Source organism: Camarhynchus parvulus, chromosome 1A (genome assembly GCF_901933205.1).
Source record: "Camarhynchus parvulus chromosome 1A, STF_HiC, whole genome shotgun sequence".
Classification (NCBI taxonomy): Eukaryota; Metazoa; Chordata; class Aves; order Passeriformes; family Thraupidae; genus Camarhynchus; species Camarhynchus parvulus.
This window is the reverse complement of record NC_044586.1, coordinates 59,859,640-59,879,218: the sequence shown is the minus strand read 5'-3', so window position 1 is coordinate 59,879,218 and position 19,579 is coordinate 59,859,640. Positions and strand designations below refer to the sequence as shown.

General features: G+C 37.7%; 1 protein-coding gene across 2 annotated transcripts in view; it reads left to right on the top strand.

The window, feature by feature from the left end:
- The window catches only part of SEMA3C (semaphorin 3C), a 117,877-nt gene extending 98,583 nt beyond the window's left edge, over positions 1-19,294 (top strand). For both annotated transcript variants that reach the window (XM_030961134.1, XM_030961135.1), the window contains exons 13-18: positions 3,612-3,700; positions 5,632-5,673; positions 6,941-7,098; positions 10,391-10,458; positions 13,297-13,427; positions 15,283-19,294. In XM_030961134.1, coding sequence (XP_030816994.1) covers positions 3,612-3,700; positions 5,632-5,673; positions 6,941-7,098; positions 10,391-10,458; positions 13,297-13,427; positions 15,283-15,696 — 902 coding nt within the window. In that variant the 3' untranslated portion in view covers positions 15,697-19,294. The remainder of the gene's footprint in view (positions 1-3,611; positions 3,701-5,631; positions 5,674-6,940; positions 7,099-10,390; positions 10,459-13,296; positions 13,428-15,282) is intronic.
- Positions 19,295-19,579: the final 285 nt, after the last annotated feature.

The following is a 19,579-nucleotide window of genomic DNA, read 5'->3' as shown; positions in this document are numbered from 1 at the left end:
AATACCAGTCCAGAATCATACCTTGCATTTCAATAAATAGTATTATAATTATGATGATGATGATTTCCCTCTTATGCTTTCATTCCATTTATGGGAATGCCTTCCTTCTTCATTTATTTCCCACTCTGAATACATTCTACACCTTTTTTTTTTTAGCCTGCACTTTCCTCCCTTGCCGTTCCCAGTTTCTCAGTCCTCTCAGAGGGAATGTGATCTCAGTACCATTGTCTTTAATGTCAAGCTGGGACACCTGCATTTGTGAAGCAGGTTTAAATGGAAAAGCATTTTAAGTCACTCTTGTCCTCTTGCTGTCAGCTTGAGGGAGATTCCCTTTTGTTTGTCCATCTCCCCTTGACTCACAGACTGCTGAGCTGATGCAAGGCTGCAAACAGCTCCCAGTGAAGAAAGTGGTGAGCAAAAATCAGCTCTTCATTTCTAGCGGCAGATTGATATTCTGAACACATAGTAGCTTTTTCATGACTGTCTAAAATCATAGCAATAGAGAACTGTTTTCAATTGGATTTCTGGAAGGAACATGTAAATGGCAAAGGAAACCATGTTGTTCAATTTTATGAATTTTAGAGCATTACCTTCTAATTTCATACAATGACCAAACTTGAAAAAATTTCACCTGCACTTATTTGATGATCTCTTATGCCTGATTTACAGCATAAAATATCATCTATTGTGAAATACACTCAGAAACACCTCAGGCACTGCTTTGCATAGATGTCCTGCAGTGCACAGTGCTTCATCCTTTCCTCTGACTCAGGGAATTTAGCTCACTTTTTTGCTATTAGCAGAAATAATCAAACATGATTTTTGACAAAACTCAAATATACCATAAGCTTTCTATGTGAACGCATGTAAGTGACTGGATTTGTCAGATACAAGTTTGTGTTTATAGTGGAGACTGGAGTGCTGCTGAGAAAGAAATAAAAATTCAGGTTTGGGGACAAATATTTGCTTTTCAATTATTAAGGAAAAGGCTGGACTACAGTAGCAAGACTATTTTAGAAGCAATGGGAGAACTATAGCCTATAAGCTGTGTATTTTTGGAAGTGTTTATATATAGGTGTATAGAGAGAGATATATATGTACAGACTAAGAGAATCCGTTGCTTTAAGAAATGTTATTTAATTAATAGCTTTCTATTGCCTACTTGAATATTTATTTTAAATGCTGTGTTAAGTCTCCTTCAAAACAATGGAACATTACCTTCTACAAGGATTTGTCCATCAGGGTACAATACTGAGTCAAAGCAAATGATAAAATCCCGAGTCAAATGGAATGAATAGGAAGGTAAACAGTCCTTCACTCTGTGTGTTCTTCTAGGGTGTGACAAAAAGGCAGATAGGAGCCTGCTCTACAAATAGGAGAGGTTATTAGGATGCAGGGACTTGGCGTCAGGCATTATCGGTATTTTCTGTGCCCATGCCCAGGATAAAATCTCCCTTCAAGTTCTGATTTCAGTTTGGGGCAATGTTTGAAGGACTCAAGACAATGTAGGAATTTTAAATGTGTGGCATGTGCTAATGGATCATTGACATAAACCGGTTCTTCAGTGGCTCAGCAGCCTTACATTCCTTTGCAGGTAAGGTCACTGTCAACATGCTTCGTGCCCTGTATGTCAGGGTCACAGGTACTTGACACTTTGCAGGCAGCTTCAAAAAAACACCACAAATAGCTGCCATTCCTTCCTGCACTTCTGATTATTTTATCAGGTAGAGTATAAGTTAGAGAGAGAGAATTGATAAAAGAATGCAAAGAAGCAGAGGTAGACTGGACTGAAGCCATATAGCTGTGTGAGTGGGTTATTCCCTTAAGTAGGAGAAGAAATACACACACGCCTTTCTCCTTTCCTCTGAGGGAGGCATCTGCAGCAGTTTAACACTTCTGTGGGTCCTGGCAGTTAGTAAATCTCTCTCAGGTTCTCATAGCTTAGCTAATACTGGCACCCAGGCTAGACCACAGCTGTGCTATCACAAGATTTGGTTTCAGTGAAGTTTCTTCAGAAGGAACTGTTTTATCATGCCATTGTGTAATGAGAATAAATGTCTCTGTGGAAAATTCTCATGAAAAATTCATACCTAACATGCCCTGAGCATGTACCATTGATAGCTCCAGATTTTTAAGTCTTGTCAGCTTTCAGTTTTTCTTTTCCTTCTTTTTTTTTTAAAGACAAAATACTGCAATGTTCTCTGTGTGTGGGCAAGTTATTAAATATCAATATTCTGGCTTTAAACCTTTTTTTGTAGTAATAATAATAGCAGCAACAACAACAAGTAGTAGTAGTAGTAGTAGTAGTGGTGGTGGTGGTGGTGGTGGTGGTGTCTGGCTTCCTTGAGTGAAATAAGGAGATGTAAATTACTTACAGTAATCATCTTACCCTGCAGCTCTAGCTATAGAATTTAGTCACTGAGCTTAAAGCAAAAATAAAATTGAACTTTTTCAGTTTACATTGTCTTCATTATAATTTGCCAAAGAGGAAACTAAAATTTCCGAATAAATGTAGATACTTGCCTGTTTTGTGCTGTGCTAATGTTCTATAAACTGTACAATTCTACATTGCTCTTAAAACTTTTGAAGGCTGAGCAGAACCTGTACCATGTGTTCTCATTCCTCAGATTCAGTATTGAGCAGATAGATTTATTCTACTCAGTCTAGTTTCTAGGTCTTTCAGGTGAGAGGAATTCTTTGTGCTTTTTCCAAGTTAAAATGCCCATTCTTATGATTATTCCACAGTCTGCCTTTTCTGCCATATCAGAAATACTTCAGTGGCTGTCTCAGCCTGTAAGAGCCTTCACAGATGGACCCCTTCATCACACATATTCTTTCCATAAAAGAAATTTGGAAAACTAATCACAAATTCCCCTTTGTTCTCACTCATCACATCTACCCTGCAAAAACACTGTCATTGCCACATATTTCTGCTTACTCCTTTGTTCTGAGTGGATTTGTGAGGCTTGGAGCTGTATTTTGAGAGGGAAACCATGATACAATAGCTAAAATATCTTCACCTTGCTTTTTCTTTTTATTTTACAGAGCAAAATATTAACTCCTACCAATAGATAATGTACTTGATTATTGGTTTAATTTCATTTTAAAAAGCTTTAATCTTAGTGTGTTTATGTCTAGATAGAGATATTCTTTGGAAGGTTTACCTTTCATGGCATCAGTTATCCTAGCATTTTATTATCAGATATGAATATATCACATCCTGCAGTAGCTCCCTTTTACCTGTTTAAATTGTGTTTTACTTTAAGATCATTAGGATAAAGTCTGCCTCTGTGTGTCTATACAGCAGCAGAATATACTGATTTTGATTATCTCTTTGTATAGAATGGTGACTGTAATGGTGATATTTTCAACCTTATCATGGCTTATGTTCATATATGAGAATAATACTGTGATAGTATTCCTGTATAAGAAATCATCTCATCATTCTTACTGACTCCAAACTGTAGAAATTACTGAACATTTCTTACCTTTCTCTGTGTCATAGTGCTTGCTTCGATGGTTTCCTTTTATAATTAATGAAAAAAAATTATATTTTTTTTTATTTCTGCCTCTCTGTGTTACATGGTCTCACTTGTTCTCACCTATTGCAGATCAAGGAACGGTACAAAAAGTTGTTGTTCTACCCACCAACTTCTCTGCAAGTGGAGAACTCATTTTGGAAGAGATGGAGGTTTTTCAGGTTTGGCTTTCTCCTTCTTTTGTTTTTCCAGTGTGTATGTTCACACAAACACTTTGTTCTAACAGACTTTGGCAAGGGCAACTGTGATTTGGTAAAAGATCAAGTAAATGTGCATGCTGTCAGTTTGATAACCACATAAAGATTACAAAATGTTGACTGTTATGAAGGTTAGAGCTAGCTGAAGGCCTTTTCTTCTCCTATATTTCAGTTGCCTATTTTTTATGTTGATATACTGGCTAGAAGGATTTTGATAATCAGTTTTTTAGGAGGTCATGTTCTAATGGCTTCCAGAAGGAGACTTCCATCATCGGCATCACTACAGAGGCTGTTGCTGTGTATGGTTGGAATTTCAGATTTCTGTACTTTGATTATCTGAAGATTGTCCTAGTTCTCAGTTGCAAAATGAAGTCAAATTAGTGTTGTTTTTGCTTAACTCCTGTTCTTCAAAGTCACATGCCTCTGGAGCCAAGAAAGCTACAAGTTTAAAAGAACATAAGCTGAAAAGAAACACAAAAATGACAGGGAGATAAAGGAATAGTCTCTGTCAATCACTCTGGCATGTAACAGTTGTAATAACTTAAAGAAAATGTTCACCCTCGTGTTGAAAAAGTCCTTCTCAAATATTTGGATGGGCTATTCATTAAACAGTAGTCTCAGGGCAAGTGGTATTATGTGTCTATAAACTTAGTTAAGGATTTTGTCATGGCCTTTTCTCTGTTTCATTGACAGAATACAAAAAGGAAAATTTAAGTTTCTTTATTGAGGCAGCATTAATGGTTTCCTTAAGAAAAGGAACACTCATAAAGGCATAGCTAGTCTTCCTAGGCTTTTGTTGAAGATCTCCTGCTAAAAAAGATATATATGAGTGATATTAATTAAAACACACTCTTCATTAAGATATTGCAGATTCCATTTACTGAAACATAAATTAATACAGCACAAAGATAGGTGGGCTGAGAGGAATCTCAGCCTAAACCTCGTTTCTGGGCCTCTGTGCACAGAGATCCTCTTCCAGAGTAAACAAGGAAAGGAAAATGTGGCATGAGGTCCAACGTTGCATTTGACCTGCAGACTCCAAACAGTTCATGAAGCAGCTTTAAACTTCTCCAAACCTTTGCCAATTCACATGACTCACAGCCAGATTTTCTGGTCCTGACCTCCCTGCTGTGTTGTGGTCATCTGCAATTAATCCTAGCCCACTGTTACAGCTTTCCTTTGTGACTGAGCAAATGCTGAGCCGTAAAATAATGCTGAACATTTTTATTACCATCAATTTTATCACTTGTTTGGATGAACATAATTACTTAAGGCAAGGAAAGTAACAATTCCTTTTCCAGCTCTTTAATATTTGATTTGGACACAGACATTAATAGACTGCTCTGATGACACACAGTAGTATACAGTACTGTCTCTGGGAAAGAAACATTCAAGAACGCTTATGCCATTTTAAAATAATCTGGTCATTGACAATCTGAATTTACATGCTGCATGGTAACCAAACTGTATGCACTGTAAATAATTTGTAAGAAAAGAACTTTGTATTCTTGTCTGGATCATGTGGTAAATATTAATGAGCTATTTTATGATTTTTCCTTATCATCATCATTAAAGAAAAAACATTTCCTATTACAAAGTTAAAGTAATGGCTCTTCTATTTCTGAGATAGTGCAGATGCAGGTTAATTATAAGTGTACAAAAACCTTTTAGATGCATGTAATAATAATGTGGTTGAGTTTCAGTGATATATTTTGTGAGACATTAATTGTTTATATGTCATTTGTTTAGTTCTGAAAATAGCAGTAGGAGTGAGTGCTCTCTTTTGAGGATATAAAAATGTATAGTTTTCTTAGATATGACTAAGGTTTTAGTGACTTTTAAATGTTAATTTTGGGACAGAGTTCTTGACAATGATTTGTAACTCTGTCTTTCAGAGTAATTCTCCTATAACATCAATGAAGATTTCATCTAAAAAGGTAAGGCAAAGTGGAATGCCTGCTTAGTGCTTATTAATTGAGAAGCAAATTGACTTAGATGTTAGAATATCAGTTCTTGTGGAGCACACTAAATATAGGAAAGTTTTCCATATTGAGTACAGAAACTTGACTGACGTTTGCACGAGCTGTTTACATGCCCTTGCACTAAGATAAAACAATTTCTATTCATTATGTATCATTTCTAATTAACTGAAAGTGTTAGATTTCTTGTTTTGATTCATAATTAAGGAATCAAAAAAAAAGTATTTGGAGAGGAAATTCATCCTCCCTGTTTTTTTCTCTAAAGTCTCAAATAGAAATTTTTCCTTGAAAGTCTGTCTGATCGGCGTAAAAAGGCAGTGTTGGGGCTGTTGGATCCATGGTGCTATTGCGCATGTTTGTTTAGCAGTAATAAAGAATGGCAGTAAGAATGGTGAAAACAGCTGAAAGGATTTCTGCTGAAATGCTTAACACAAAAGCTGAAAATGTGTATTCTATGATTTTGCAAGCAAGATGTTGCTCAATATTTTACAAAGCTACTACTAAGTAAATATTATTCACTAAGTTGAATTCAGTATGCTTTTTCATTTTTATGACAGGAAGATCAAAGGAATTTCAAGGGGTTTTTGTTCAATATTAATTTATATTTTTTAGAATGATTAATTGCTTTTTGAGTAAAACAGTCATTTTGGCGCGGGTTTTGGTAATGATCTATGCCCTTTGAACTTCTCTTGCAAAAGCTCTGATTTATTGTGAAAGTTCTCTTGGCTTATTTTTCCAGGTATATAAGGCTATCAGAATCTGGCCATAAGCCTCAACATAATCTCTAGGTTTTACATCTTGGAAATGTAGGCACTGGAAGATCCAGCTAGGAACTCTGCATAATATTTATTAAAGAGACTGTGTGCAGAGAAAATACTTAGTTCAAAGGCTTGAGCCAATAATCCTCACTGAATAAGAACCAAGTTCTCAAATCTGAGCAATATTAAGTCAGCCTGTCTGCCCCAGAACAGAACAATGACACTCAATGTCCAAAAAACCATTAACATTCCCCTGTGTTTCTAGGTGTTTTCTAGCAGGAAGGTGGAAATACTATTGGCCTGTTCACCTGGGAGATTTCTGTTGATCTTGACTTTAATGTATTTTGGCTCTGCTCTTGGCCTTGAGTTAATTCCAAAATTAATTGAAAGGTTTTTTGGGTGTGTTAGCCAGGTCTTGGGTGAAACTCCTCCACATCTGAACTAAATCCTCCCATTTCCTCCTGCAGCAACAGTTGTATGTGAGCTCAGATGAAGGGGTCACCCAGGTTTCCTTGCATCGCTGCCACATCTACGGGACCGCCTGTGCTGACTGCTGCCTAGCCCGAGATCCGTACTGCGCCTGGGATGGCAACTCCTGCTCCAGGTTTTATCCCACTGGAAAAAGGTGAGCAGTGTTCAGCAGCCCAGTGAAGTTTGCAAGGGAATATGTCTTTCATTCTGAGGGTTTTGATGTGATGGAGAAGTGGGATGTCATTCCTTTCATGAGCATGTACAAACAATACCCCCATAGCTGTTGTGCTTGGAGTTATTCATCACCTAGGACTGTATGCTGCAGGAGTGTATGGTAAAGAGCTTGGCTTTTCATATTTAAAGTAATGGGTGGAAAAAGAAAGAAAAGGAAAGAAATGATTCTTAATCATAAATATTAATCTTTCTGTCTCATGCACACAAAATCAGTGAGACATTTGTTCCCTTCATTTAAATTCAATTACTTACTATGGATGTAATTATGATAGCCCTAAATACAGCAAAAGATCTCTCAGGCTGTCTGAGGAATAAACTAATTTATATTTTTTTGTTCCTCATTTGCTCCTAAGTGAGAAGAATTATTTTCAGGAAAATTTTAGGCAAATGTGATTTCCATGTAATGCCTGTGGATTTGGGCTTTTTGACATGAGGTTTATTAAAGCAGACAGGGAAAGCAATTTTTGTTTAATTTGCAACAGAACTAATAGTCCATCTCATAATCTTATGCAAAACAGGAGTCTCTTTCCTCCTCCCAGGGGAAGTGTTTAATAGCAGAAGGCTGTAGTGAGCTCTTGTCTTAATAAGATTTCACTTCTTATACAAACAAAGCTACAGAATACACAATGAAGTGTTACTGCAGAGGGGACAAATCTTTCAGATGTATGCTCTCTACAACTACCTGGAAGGAGGTTGTAGCCTGCAGGGGTTGGACTCTTCTCCCAGGTGACAAGCAAAAGGACAAGAGGAAACAGGCTCAAGTTGTGCCAGAAGAGGTTTAGGTAGCATGTTCTAGAATCGTAGAATGATGAAATATGCTGAGATGGAAAGGACCATCAGGACCATTGAGTGCACCCCCTGCCCCTGCACAGGACCCTCCAGGAATCACACCATGTGCCTGAGTGGATTACCCAAACACTTTTTCAAGGCTTGTGCTGTGACCACTTCCCTGGGGAGCCTGTTCTAGTGCCCAGCCACCTTCTGGATGAAGAACTTTTCTTGATATTCAGCCTAAAGCTGTGACTGTGCTCAGTGTCTGTACCTGAGCTGCAGGTGCAGAGGACCACTTACAGTCACTGGGTTTTGTTCCTGTTCCTTCTTAGAGGGAGACAATTGACAGAAACAGGCAAAGTTTGGATCTGCTGATAATAATGTCATCCCCTAGACAATTGTTTTTGTTATTGCAAATTTTTCTTGACTCATTCCTTACCTGAGATTACAAGGTAAAGCCCAAACTGGCCACGTAGCAATTGGTAGAGTACATGGGGTTCTTAACTGCTTTCATTGAGAATATTCAGCCACCAGTCTGCAAACTCATTGTTTTCTTCCATGGAACAAAGGTCAGAATATGGGGGAAGAAAGAAAAGAAAAATCCCCAAGTCTCAGCCCACCTAACTTCTACAGTTACACAGCAGCCAAAAGGTACAAGGAGCAGTCAGGTACACCCAGCCTGTGCAGTTTCCAGTTTGCCATCCCCATTATATACACCCACCTAGGGTTATTTCCACTGGGGCTTGCTTTCATGCTGATATTTTGTTTGCAATTTGCCCTTTATGTCAAACCAAAATAAACACCTCTAACTGTATGGAAAAAAGTCTGGTTTTCATGTGTGAAGGAAATGAGTTGTCTCTTTATCTAACAAGGCAAATTATGAAGGAGAAAACATTAGTAACTAGAGCCAAATCCCATTGTCTAGACAGTAGTTTCTGCTGTATGAATTTGCTTATTTGCTTCTTTTGACACTTCTGTCTCCTGTGAATTACTGCAGTTCCTCATGCAATATCAATTTACCCCAAACCACCTTATGGATATTACCTTTATTTTCTAACTGCCACTTTTTTTTTTTAATTAATATCTAAGTGCTAAGTTCTCATTCACAGAACTGCTTAATGCAAGCAATGTGCCATCTCTGACAGTTTGGAGCAGCTCATGGTAGCACAAGAGCTCTGACATTCACTCAGAAATTCTTCATGACCTCCCTTGAACTATGTAAATAGTTCACAAGGGTTAAGACCCCAAGGCATAAAATGAAATCTTTTTGGTGGTAAACATAAAAACTTTACTTGGAATTTCAGTAATTACTCCTTTGAAACATCGCTGTTCAAATAGTTCCCTTTCAAACAATGCATGGGATCAGGTGACAGGGGATGATGAGCACTCTCTCTGTGTTTGTGCACTACCTGGTATAATGTGGCCATAGATGTGTCACCCTTCCCTCTGTAGTACTGGAGCTCCAGGGGCTTTTTATGGTTTCTGATCCTCAAGTCCTTAGCGCATGGCTCAGAATACAGTTATTTAATATCCCATTGCAACAACCAATATATTTTTTTCTTGAACTTGATAAATACTGTCCTACCTTACACAATATTTAGCAATGAAAATAATATATCTTAATAATAGTAAAAAAAAAATTGTGCACCAACTTTTCATGCACTGAATTCTATGAGCTATGACTTGCTAGCTGAGGAGGACTGAAATGCCAGTATTCCCAGTAAGCTCCCCAGAAAGTTTGCTACAGAATCGTGATTTTACATCTGTCATCCAGATTATATAAGAAATTCCCTATTTAGAAGTATCCTGATACTTGGTGAGTTTTATTATATTTTGGAAATAGTCACATCTCTTCAAGTAGAAATCAGAATAGAATCTTAGCTCTCCACCATTCTGGGTGAATACTTCAGTCACTCTGCTACAAAGGTGGCTACAGGCACCAAAAATAAAGTGCTTGGAGCTTCTGGTAAGCTTCACTTACCAGGTGAAATTGAGGTTGGGAACATGCCCTTTATCATAATTTTGTGCTGGTGTGCCAGATATGAGCAGTATGAATCTTGTGCATCTCATTGTTAGCTGCTTGCCTTTATGAAGAGTTTCAGCTGGAGGTTCTGGCTTTGAATGCTGGGTACTGTGAGTGAACAGAGGTCTCTTTCATTTATCACCTCTGATCCTTCCATCCCTAAACCTCCACTGCACAACTGCTGTACCTACAAAAACTGCACCTGTTTTATAAGCTTCAACAGATGCTGCTTCACCTAAACAGTATCTTCACACCAACAAGCCTGCCAAGAGTAAAGCATGCTCACAGTAGGTCATGAACTATCCCTAACACTTGATCTAGTAAAAAAAACAAAACACAGCAAATCCACAAATAAAAAGGTGGTTATTTTCAGTGTAGCTATCTTGGAATAATATTTTGTTTTTACAAAATATTGCAGGAGGAGCCGTAGACAAGACGTGAGACATGGAAACCCTCTGACTCAGTGCCGAGGTTTCAACCTGAAAGGTACTGTAATTTAGAGATCCTCGTGCTATATAAAGAACACATGGTTTTCCTTTATATGATTCATTGTAGCTGACATTATCAGTATGGTTTACTGGTAAAGCATAATTATTTTCCAAGTCTGAGTTTTGTTTTGATTTGGTTTTAGCACCTTTCCTTGCAAGTACATGAAACTTGAACATATATGATAAAATGATGAGATGTGCAATACATAGTTCAGCATACTTGAATTGAGAAGCTCTTGACTACAAAAAGGTGAAGTTAATTAGAGGACTTTTCTACCCCTGTTTCCCTCAGTCTTTATTAATGCCTTTTCATTCATTTAAGCTTTGGACCTCTGAATTTTTCTGAATGTTTGATCCCATACTGAGTTTTGGAGCACACCTTTGAGCAAACAGCAGGATCTAGGCTGGCCTGTCTTTTGATTTATGATTATTCCCTTATCCCTTTATATGGGGAAAAAAAACTATTCCAAATTTCTTTATGGAGTCTCTTATTTCCAGCTGTGCAACTGTTTAGTCAGCCTGACCAGGGGAGCCAAGATTTTGCCTTCCCAGCAAGCACTTTCTCTACTTTGATGGACACCAGTCAAATATGCCCAAAGTCATAGGAGTAAACACCTATATAAAGGCAATTCAATCCTCTTGAACCCCATGCATGTCTGAGCTAGGCAGTGGCAATGTGTGCCATCAGACCAAGGGCATGCAGAGAATTGTGCTCCTTTCACCTCTATTATGAGCCTGAATTTTGAAGTGTGTTCTCATCTGTACCACCTGGTGACCAAGTAATAGAGCTGATTGTAGATGTTTTTATTGATGTTTTTCTAATCAAAGAACAATGCTTTAAGAGTGACATGTGAAAGGTTCTGTTAATAATAATTCTACTGAAATAGTCTCCACTGGTTGTTGGAAGAATCTCCTGAATCAGAAAAGACCACTGCAGTCAGTTGGGTGTAGAACCCTCTGCTTAAATGAGTCAGTATTAGGTAATTTATATGAAGCTGAAGAGCTTGAGCAAGTAATTCCAAGAGATGTTAGAGTGTTGGAGAATACACCTGAACTCTGAGAGATCCATGTTGAAGCAACTTGAGCTGAGTTGCAGGCATGCTGAGTTCCCCTGCAGGCATGTGCTGAGACCTCCCGCCCATTGTCTGTCCCAAGGGTGGGTGTCTCCTCCTTCCATGTGGAAAATGTGAGAATGTCAACTGCCTGCATTCTAGCCTGAGGGGGGGATAATTGTTTCAACCTTGATAGTCTTGTGAAGCAAGTTTCTTGTTTTCCAGCCACTTTTGCAATGTCGATGTATTTATAGGTTTATGTATTTTAGCATCTTTGTAAAGGAAGTTTCAGTGGCAGCAGTGGGATATAGGGTAGGTAGATGGCAGTTGTTTCCCCAGGAAAAAAAAAAAAGATGAAAAGAAAGAGCAATTTAGACACTTGCAAAATATAATTTACAGCCATTTATAGCAAAATGACTGTGTTTGGGGAAAAAAGTGAAATCTACTTAAAGGACAAAAGAGCAGAGAGCCAAGCAAAGCCAAGGAATCTTCCATGCTCATAGAGAATCATAATGCTGAATCCAAGTCTTTAAACATGGAAGACCTCTAAGCACATATAAACTTAATATTTTTGGCACATTGTTATTTTTAAATAAATCATGAAGAACTAAACAATCTTGTATGTTTTTGTTTCATGTCTGTTGAATATTGTCATGTTTGTGCTAGCCCTTATAGCCATTACAGAAATGCATTTTGAATGTAAAGTATTTCCACATTATTCTCCTAAAAGTTAGAATTGGTTTTGGTACAGCTTCCTAAATGTGCTGAAGGACCAAAAACAGGCAAAGTCTTCTTCCTTCAGAAGAATGGATTTCAATTTCACATATCAGCTGATGAAAGAAACTGAAAAGAATGGGAGATAGAGTCTGAGAAAAGCCAGTCTTAGGACTGTGCAAGAACAGAATTTGATTTTAGACATGCAGACCTCTAGGTATTTGCAGTTCTCATATTATTTCAATAATTTCCATTGCTCCTTTCTCAAAAGTAAAAAGTTGTATTTCATATATGAGACAGGCTTTTAAATCTGGAGGTGCTTTGTTTTGAGGACCAAAGCAATAAGCATCCAGAAGTTCCTACTGGTGACTGCCAATTACTCATCTATGGAGACTATAAAGGGACACAAGAAGTCCAAGTGATGATATATGCACAGCACTTGCCCAGGTGTTGCTGGAGTGCTATAAATCTGTCTTTCTCTCTGTTGCTGGCCTGTCTACATATTCATCACATTTCAGGTTGAGAGCCAAGTCCCTTCCATGTGTTGGAAGAGAAGCAGAGGAGCAGGAGCCCAGCCTGCCCCCTCTCTCCTCCCTGGGATGCTGTATGCAGCTGGAGTAGATGGAGCCTTCTTTAGGGCATGATGCTTTATTTTGGTCATACAACCTTATTCTCCCAACTCATAAATGGTGAAGTGTGAAGAAATACATTAAATGCTTCATTCTCTTTTGGAGTAGTAGAGAATGAGATAATTTCACAGAAAAATATCCCTGAGCTCAGTTATCCCATCAGCAAAGTTTATCAGCCTATAGGTGTCCTAATTTCTCAGAACAGACCATGTCACTCTGAAAATTGATATTTGAAACTGAATGTGCTTCTTCACATTCCGTTTAATTTATTTGAAATTTTTTCCTAAAAAAAATTAATTTTTTGGCCACTATCAGAATCAGGCATACTTCATTTAATCTATATTGCAAAGAGTTATGTGTTTTCTTAATCAAATCACCATTCACAGTATCCTGACCTGTTTTCTTTTTCTTGCTTTCTTTTTTTTTTTTCTTTCTTTCTAGCATACAGAAACGCAGCAGAAATAGTGCAGTATGGAGTAAAAAACAACACCACCTTTCTGGAATGCACACCTAAATCTCCTCAGGCTTCTATTAAATGGCTGCTACAGAAAGACAATGACAGGAGGAAAGAGGTGAGTTATGTGAACAGGAGCTCTGGGAGGATCCTCAGTCAGCATGAGATTCCCTCCCCAGATAAAGGGAGGGAACAGTTTGTGTTTTTATCGGGCACTCTGGCTACAGTGAAGCTGGAGAATTTGTGTGGAGGCAGGACAGTGACCATCATTTATTCATATGAATAAGAGCAGACTCAGTACAGCTGAGACTTCATCCTCAGCCCCACAGATTTCTGTCAGATCAGAACAGCTACAGAAAATTAACGAATCTTTGCTTCACACTTTACTGATTGCAACCTGAAGGTTTGCAGCACTCAGAACTTCTTATTGATCTAAGGAAATAGGCATAAAAGCAAGAACTTGTATAAAGTTCAGGAAGAAGTCAGCATGCAGTAGGTCCTCTGTGCTATTGAAGAGATAAAAGGCAAAAGTGGGAGAAATGTGAAAGGTTTCTTTAGCAAGAAACTAGTCCAGGCTAAGAACACGTATTGACAAAAGCATTTCCTCACCATGGTGCAATCACATTTTCCATTACTGCACTCTCTAAGGCTCTCGAGTTTCAGCACTGTAATATACAGTATGATTGTTTATGAGGAATGTTCCTTCCTTAAGTAATATAAAAGGGGAAAAATCCATTGCAAATCCAAGTCACTTACTATATGAATAAAAAGAAACATCTTTCAAAAGGAACTTTTAAGTAATGTGGTGTCTGTTGATAGGTTATAAATACTGTAAAGTATTATTCTCCTATCAGACCATTTTGCAAAAACAGAGGGGAATTACAAATGTCTTGCTGAGTTTTCTAACTATTCAAAGCCATGTCCTGGCAATAGGTGCCATTCCTTAACCCATTGCTTCAGTAGAACATCTCCCTTTTTTTGTTCTTATGTTCAGTAAATATATTAGAATCAATGCAGTTTCATGGTACCACAGGCTGAATAAAGCAATCAAAGTGTTAATTAGTTTTCAAGCTCTCAGATGTCTGGAAATCTTCCACAATGTCTACAAAAGTTTACAATAGCAGAATACTATAATAAGTAAATTAGTTCCCAAGAGAACCAAGTATAATGCAAAGTACAGTAGCAAAATAGAAAAACCTTTCAGAAAAATACCAGCAGTGGTTTCCTTTCATAATGGATTGAACTAGCAATTTTTACTTCATACTGATATGCAAAGGGACATCTGCACATGCACTTATAATTGGATGATAACAAGCTCTGGTAACTTGCTTCTTTCAGATGATGTGACCATCTCCTGGGACAGTGCAGAGTCTAAGCCAGAAAGGAAATAGGAGAGTACCTGTGCTCTTAGTTAACATTGAGCCAAGTCCCACTTGAGACCACTGTGGTGATAATTTTTATAGGCTACAGACTCTGCAGAGCCGATAGAGTTCTTCAGCAGGAACCTGCTCAAAGTCAAGATATTTATTGAGAAGCCACCTTGCGTTCAATGCCAAATTAGCCTCTCTGGTCCTGCACCTTTTTTCCACTGAGTCTCAGCAGCATTCTCAGCATTCTCTTGATGCTGAAAGAGACATTCTCAGGAGTGCAACAGGGCAAATAAAAGTTCATTTCTTCAACTCTACTGTTCAAACATTATGAAAACTTCTATTTCATGTGGTTTCCAGATTTTCATCTTTGTCTACATCCTGATCAGATTTATTCTAACATAAGAAATAAAATTATTTAAGTAATTTTCTTTAGCAACACTTGCATTCTTTGAGGTATGCTCTCTTCTAAAGGTGGTCTCTTGAAGATAATTTTATAAAAATATAGTAACTTTAAGAAAGTGAAGTGAAGCTTACCAGAAACTCCAATACTCTGTTGTTCCATAACCTTCCCTTAAAGGCTCCTTCTGCCTTTTTGCCCTCCAGGTGAAGCTGAACGAGAGGATCATAGCTACTGAGCACGGGCTCCTGATTCGCTCTGTGCAGGACAGCGACCGCGGGCTCTACCACTGCATCGCAACAGAGAACAACTTCAAGCAGACCTTGGCAAAGATCAATTTCAAAGTGCTGGATTCAGAGATGGTGGCTGTCATGACTGACAAGTGGTCCCCTTGGACCTGGGCCAGCTCGGTGCGAGCGCTGCAGTTCCACCCCAAGGACTTTGTGGGGGCTTTCAGCCACTCCGAGATGCAGATGATCAACCAGTACTGCAAAGACAGCAGGCAGGCAGGGCAGCACAGGGAAGAATCCCAGAAGATGAGAGGGGACTACAGCAAACTAAAGGCCCTTATCAATAGCAGAAAAAGTAGAAACAGAAGGAATCAATTACCTGGATCCTAATTTTATTTTATAGTAATAGATATTTTTGTCCTCAATGTAGGGGGCTTATATTTGTCTATTGTGAACAAATTCGTGCAAATCTGATAAAAAATTAAATTAAAATCCAGCAAGACACGTAAAAGATCTGTCTCCCAATTAAATGCAGTGTAACGTAAGAAAATAACTCAGAGCATTTTCTTTCCTAGGTACTTAGTGATTCAAGCCTGGGCTTTGTCCTAGAGCAGCACTGGGTATTCATCTTAAACCAGATTCACCTTTAACATCTCAGTATTTAATTACAGCTGAATAGAATTTTTTACAAAATCAGTGCGTTGTCTTGCAACTGTGGACCTGCACCGAGACTGGTGGTGAAAGAATCTGGGTTAAGATGAATACTTAGAGTAGGATGGTACTAAGATTTCCTTGCACTGTGTTTAAGAACATGAGTTTCTTCTTGTTTACTGCTCAATATTGGGTTTACAGCTTTCACTCATCGATCAAATCATGTAAATGCATGCAGCTAGGAAGCAAGTAAAGTGTAGTAGAAATGTTTCATTTGCTCAGAGGTCAAATGAAGGAACAAACAGAAGAAAAACAAAGAATTTATACTTTATCAGAGTAAGCACTGATTATTGTGCATAGTATGAGTTGTAATAAATTAATGAGTTCTGGAATGTAACTTAAAATATCTCTGCTCATATTGATTTTTATTAAAATAGGGAGTCCTATAACGCTACATAGCTTTATAAGTGGCACAAAGGTAACATGAGAATGTTCATTATACATACAATTTTGAAAAACACCTAAGTGACTTAGGTATTTTAGCTACTTTTCAAAGGATTACACTCCAATTTCTTTTCAAAGGACAGAATGTAGATATACCACATAGTGCTTGTTCAGAAACAAAAAATACAGATTCTCTTTATTCTGTTCTATGATTAAATTGGAGCTGGTCTGCAATGTGGAAACAAGTCATAAGTGTCTTTAAAATTTTTAAAACACTATTTTTTCAACTGTTTTCTCAAAGTTGCAAGTATTTTAACTAGAATTTTCTAATTAAACCATTCCCATTTTCCAGTTTTTGTACCCTTATTCTCTTCCATGTTATTTTCCCAATTTGCTTCTATTTTCAGTTCTCTGCTAAAAAGCAGATCAGGAAAAGAGAAAAAAAAAGGAATGAGGGAAAAATAAAACTGAAAAATGGGTTTAGGTCAAAAACCAAAAACTATAACTTGAGAGGCATTTTCAAACAGAAGTCTTTTGTTTAAGAAGCAGCTGTCAGGTCTAATGAAGCAAGTTTTGTTGAAAATTGGGTGAGTGTACACCAAGTCATCCTAGGAAAAGCAATCACTTTTTTTTTTTGAGCAATTCAAATGCCATGAACAGGGACAGATCATCAATGCTTTTACTATGTAAGAGTGTTCTGGAAGCCACTGAGTCTGTTCAAAACAGTAACAGTGATTAAAAATGTATGGGTACCCTAGAAAAATCACAATTATTTACGTCATTATACAAAAATATAAACTGATGTTCAGCTCAAATCTGAGTTGTTAAGTTATAATTCTACTTCTATTAGGATACTCTGGGAGTAATTCTGCAGGGCATGGGGAAACACTTCTGGGTTTGTGCCTGTGTGAATTCAGTTTAATGCAATGGAGGTAATACTGCTGTTTATCTGCCATTAGCTGGATTGTCACTTTATCACCACCTCATGAAGGACAGCTGGGAAATGAGCCCTGATCACACCATTTAAACAGTCTCTAAATCCCTTTGATGCTGGTGGGATCTCTTTGAATTTAATTTGTGTGCTGACTGCTAGCATGGCAGTGCCAGCCTGCTCACATATTGCCATCTAGTTAAGTGCTCTCCTTACTCAAGGCCACAATGTGGATTTCTGCAATATTTAGACATTAATAACCAAGGTCCTTCTTATGGAAATCATCAGGAAACTTTCTCTGACCTCCATGAGATTGAATTTGGCCCCAAGAGCTAGCAAAGTAGGTTCTGGAAGAATCTGCGTTTTTTTGTTTTTTGGGGTTTTGTTTTTGGTAGGATGGTTTGTTTGTTTGGTTGGGGTTTTTTTTCTTTTTTTTTCCCTGAATATGACTGACTTCTGAGGTATGTAAGTGACAAACCAAAAATCAAGTGCCATGGTATAGAACTACCTCCTGGAATGACACTAGTGCCTATTCTCTGTGTGCTGCCATGCTCTTCCTATCTCCCCAGCACATTCACTGCAGAGTTAGTGTCATACTAATGTCTGTTGTGAGGATCAGAATTGCTTCCAGATGGAATACAGTGATTAATAGGTATTTCAGGGTATAAATTGCCCTTTAAGTGGTTAGGTACAGTGATATTTTAATAGGCTCCCATTAAATAGGCCCCCATTAGGCCTCAGAAATTACAGTTACACTGTTTTCTAATAGAATATTGGCAATGAGGGATTCCATTAACACAATCAGCATAGCTCAGAGTTTCATGTGATTCTAAAATAATATTTGTAAAGCTGCTTCATATACCATTATTATGGTATGACTGTTTAAGGGATTATACTTAAACTAACATTTTTCCTGCTGCATGAGAACTCCAGTATATAAATATAATAAGCTTCTGTCAGTGCATAACTGGTCCAAGCTTCCATGCTTTAGGAGCCTTCCTGCATGTATAGAGAAGTCAGGAACCAGATGCTCAGCTGCTGTAACTTCCCTGTTATCCTTACAGCTACTGGGGTTGATACCAGCTGAGTGTTTGGCCTTAAATGTACAGAATAGACAAACTGCAATTTTTGTTTAAAGTAGCCCCTCTACTGTAGGTAACACCAAAACTTAAGACTGTAATATTATTTGTGCTATTTAATACTTCCTATTTGGAGGATTTCTAAATAATGTATATAATTTTATTCCTTAAAAAAATGCAAAAGCAAAATGACTTCTAGGCATAACTTCACCAAATGTAAAGATATGTTCTCTGCCAAGAACTTCACTGTGTACTGGTATTTTTTTTGCCTTTTTATTTTGTGTAGTTTGTAAAGTTTGCTGAAATTTTGACCTAACAATGTGTTCTTTGCAATTGTTGTTACTGTAGATATGTGTGTTTTATTAAGAGAATCTTGGTTTTAAAATTGTAGGTATGTGTATAAGTTCCTAGCATGATGAAACTGTCATGACAGTGAATATGCATCATATAGTGTGTAAGAAAGAACAAAATGTAGTTTAACATAGTGCTATTTAATTGAATATCTAAAATGCCCAACAAAATAAAGTGTGTTGCAACATTTAAAAATTTGTTGGTTCCCCATTATGGATGTGGATTAAAAAAAGGAACTTCTTTTTTTATTATTATTAGGAACCTGAAAAGCAATTCCCTAGATTTTCCAAATAAGTTCAAGAAAATATTTGGAGCATCAGGTATTGTAGCTGATCAGTTCCCAGCCCTGCTCTGGACTGAAGCCCCAGTCGCAGAGATAACAAGGAATTCATGAGGAGTCAGAGTTTAATTATTTCAGAGATTATCCCATATAAGCACTTTGCATAAAAGCAGGTTACTTTTCTTTAATTCATTGTTTAAAAAGAGAAGAGAAAAAATTGTTTTCTCCTAGGACTATAAAGTAAATCAGAAATGTCTGACTAAAAGAGGGGAGTGAAGTGTAAATGTTTTTTCTTTTATTAAACTGAGGAGGGGAAAAAACCCATGCATTCTGTGAAATCCTGATTCTTTCAGCTGAGACTCCTGGCATTCTCCAGGCATCTCTGCAGGGAGGATAGACTACTGGGGCTGCACCACAAGAGTCACAGCCCTCTCCCAGTTTCCTAGCTTGTACTTGGAGTGAAATAACCTGCCTGACACCTACAGTATGCTCCTTTTTCCTGCAGTTACTATCTGAGCAGTGTTATTACTGCTCTTC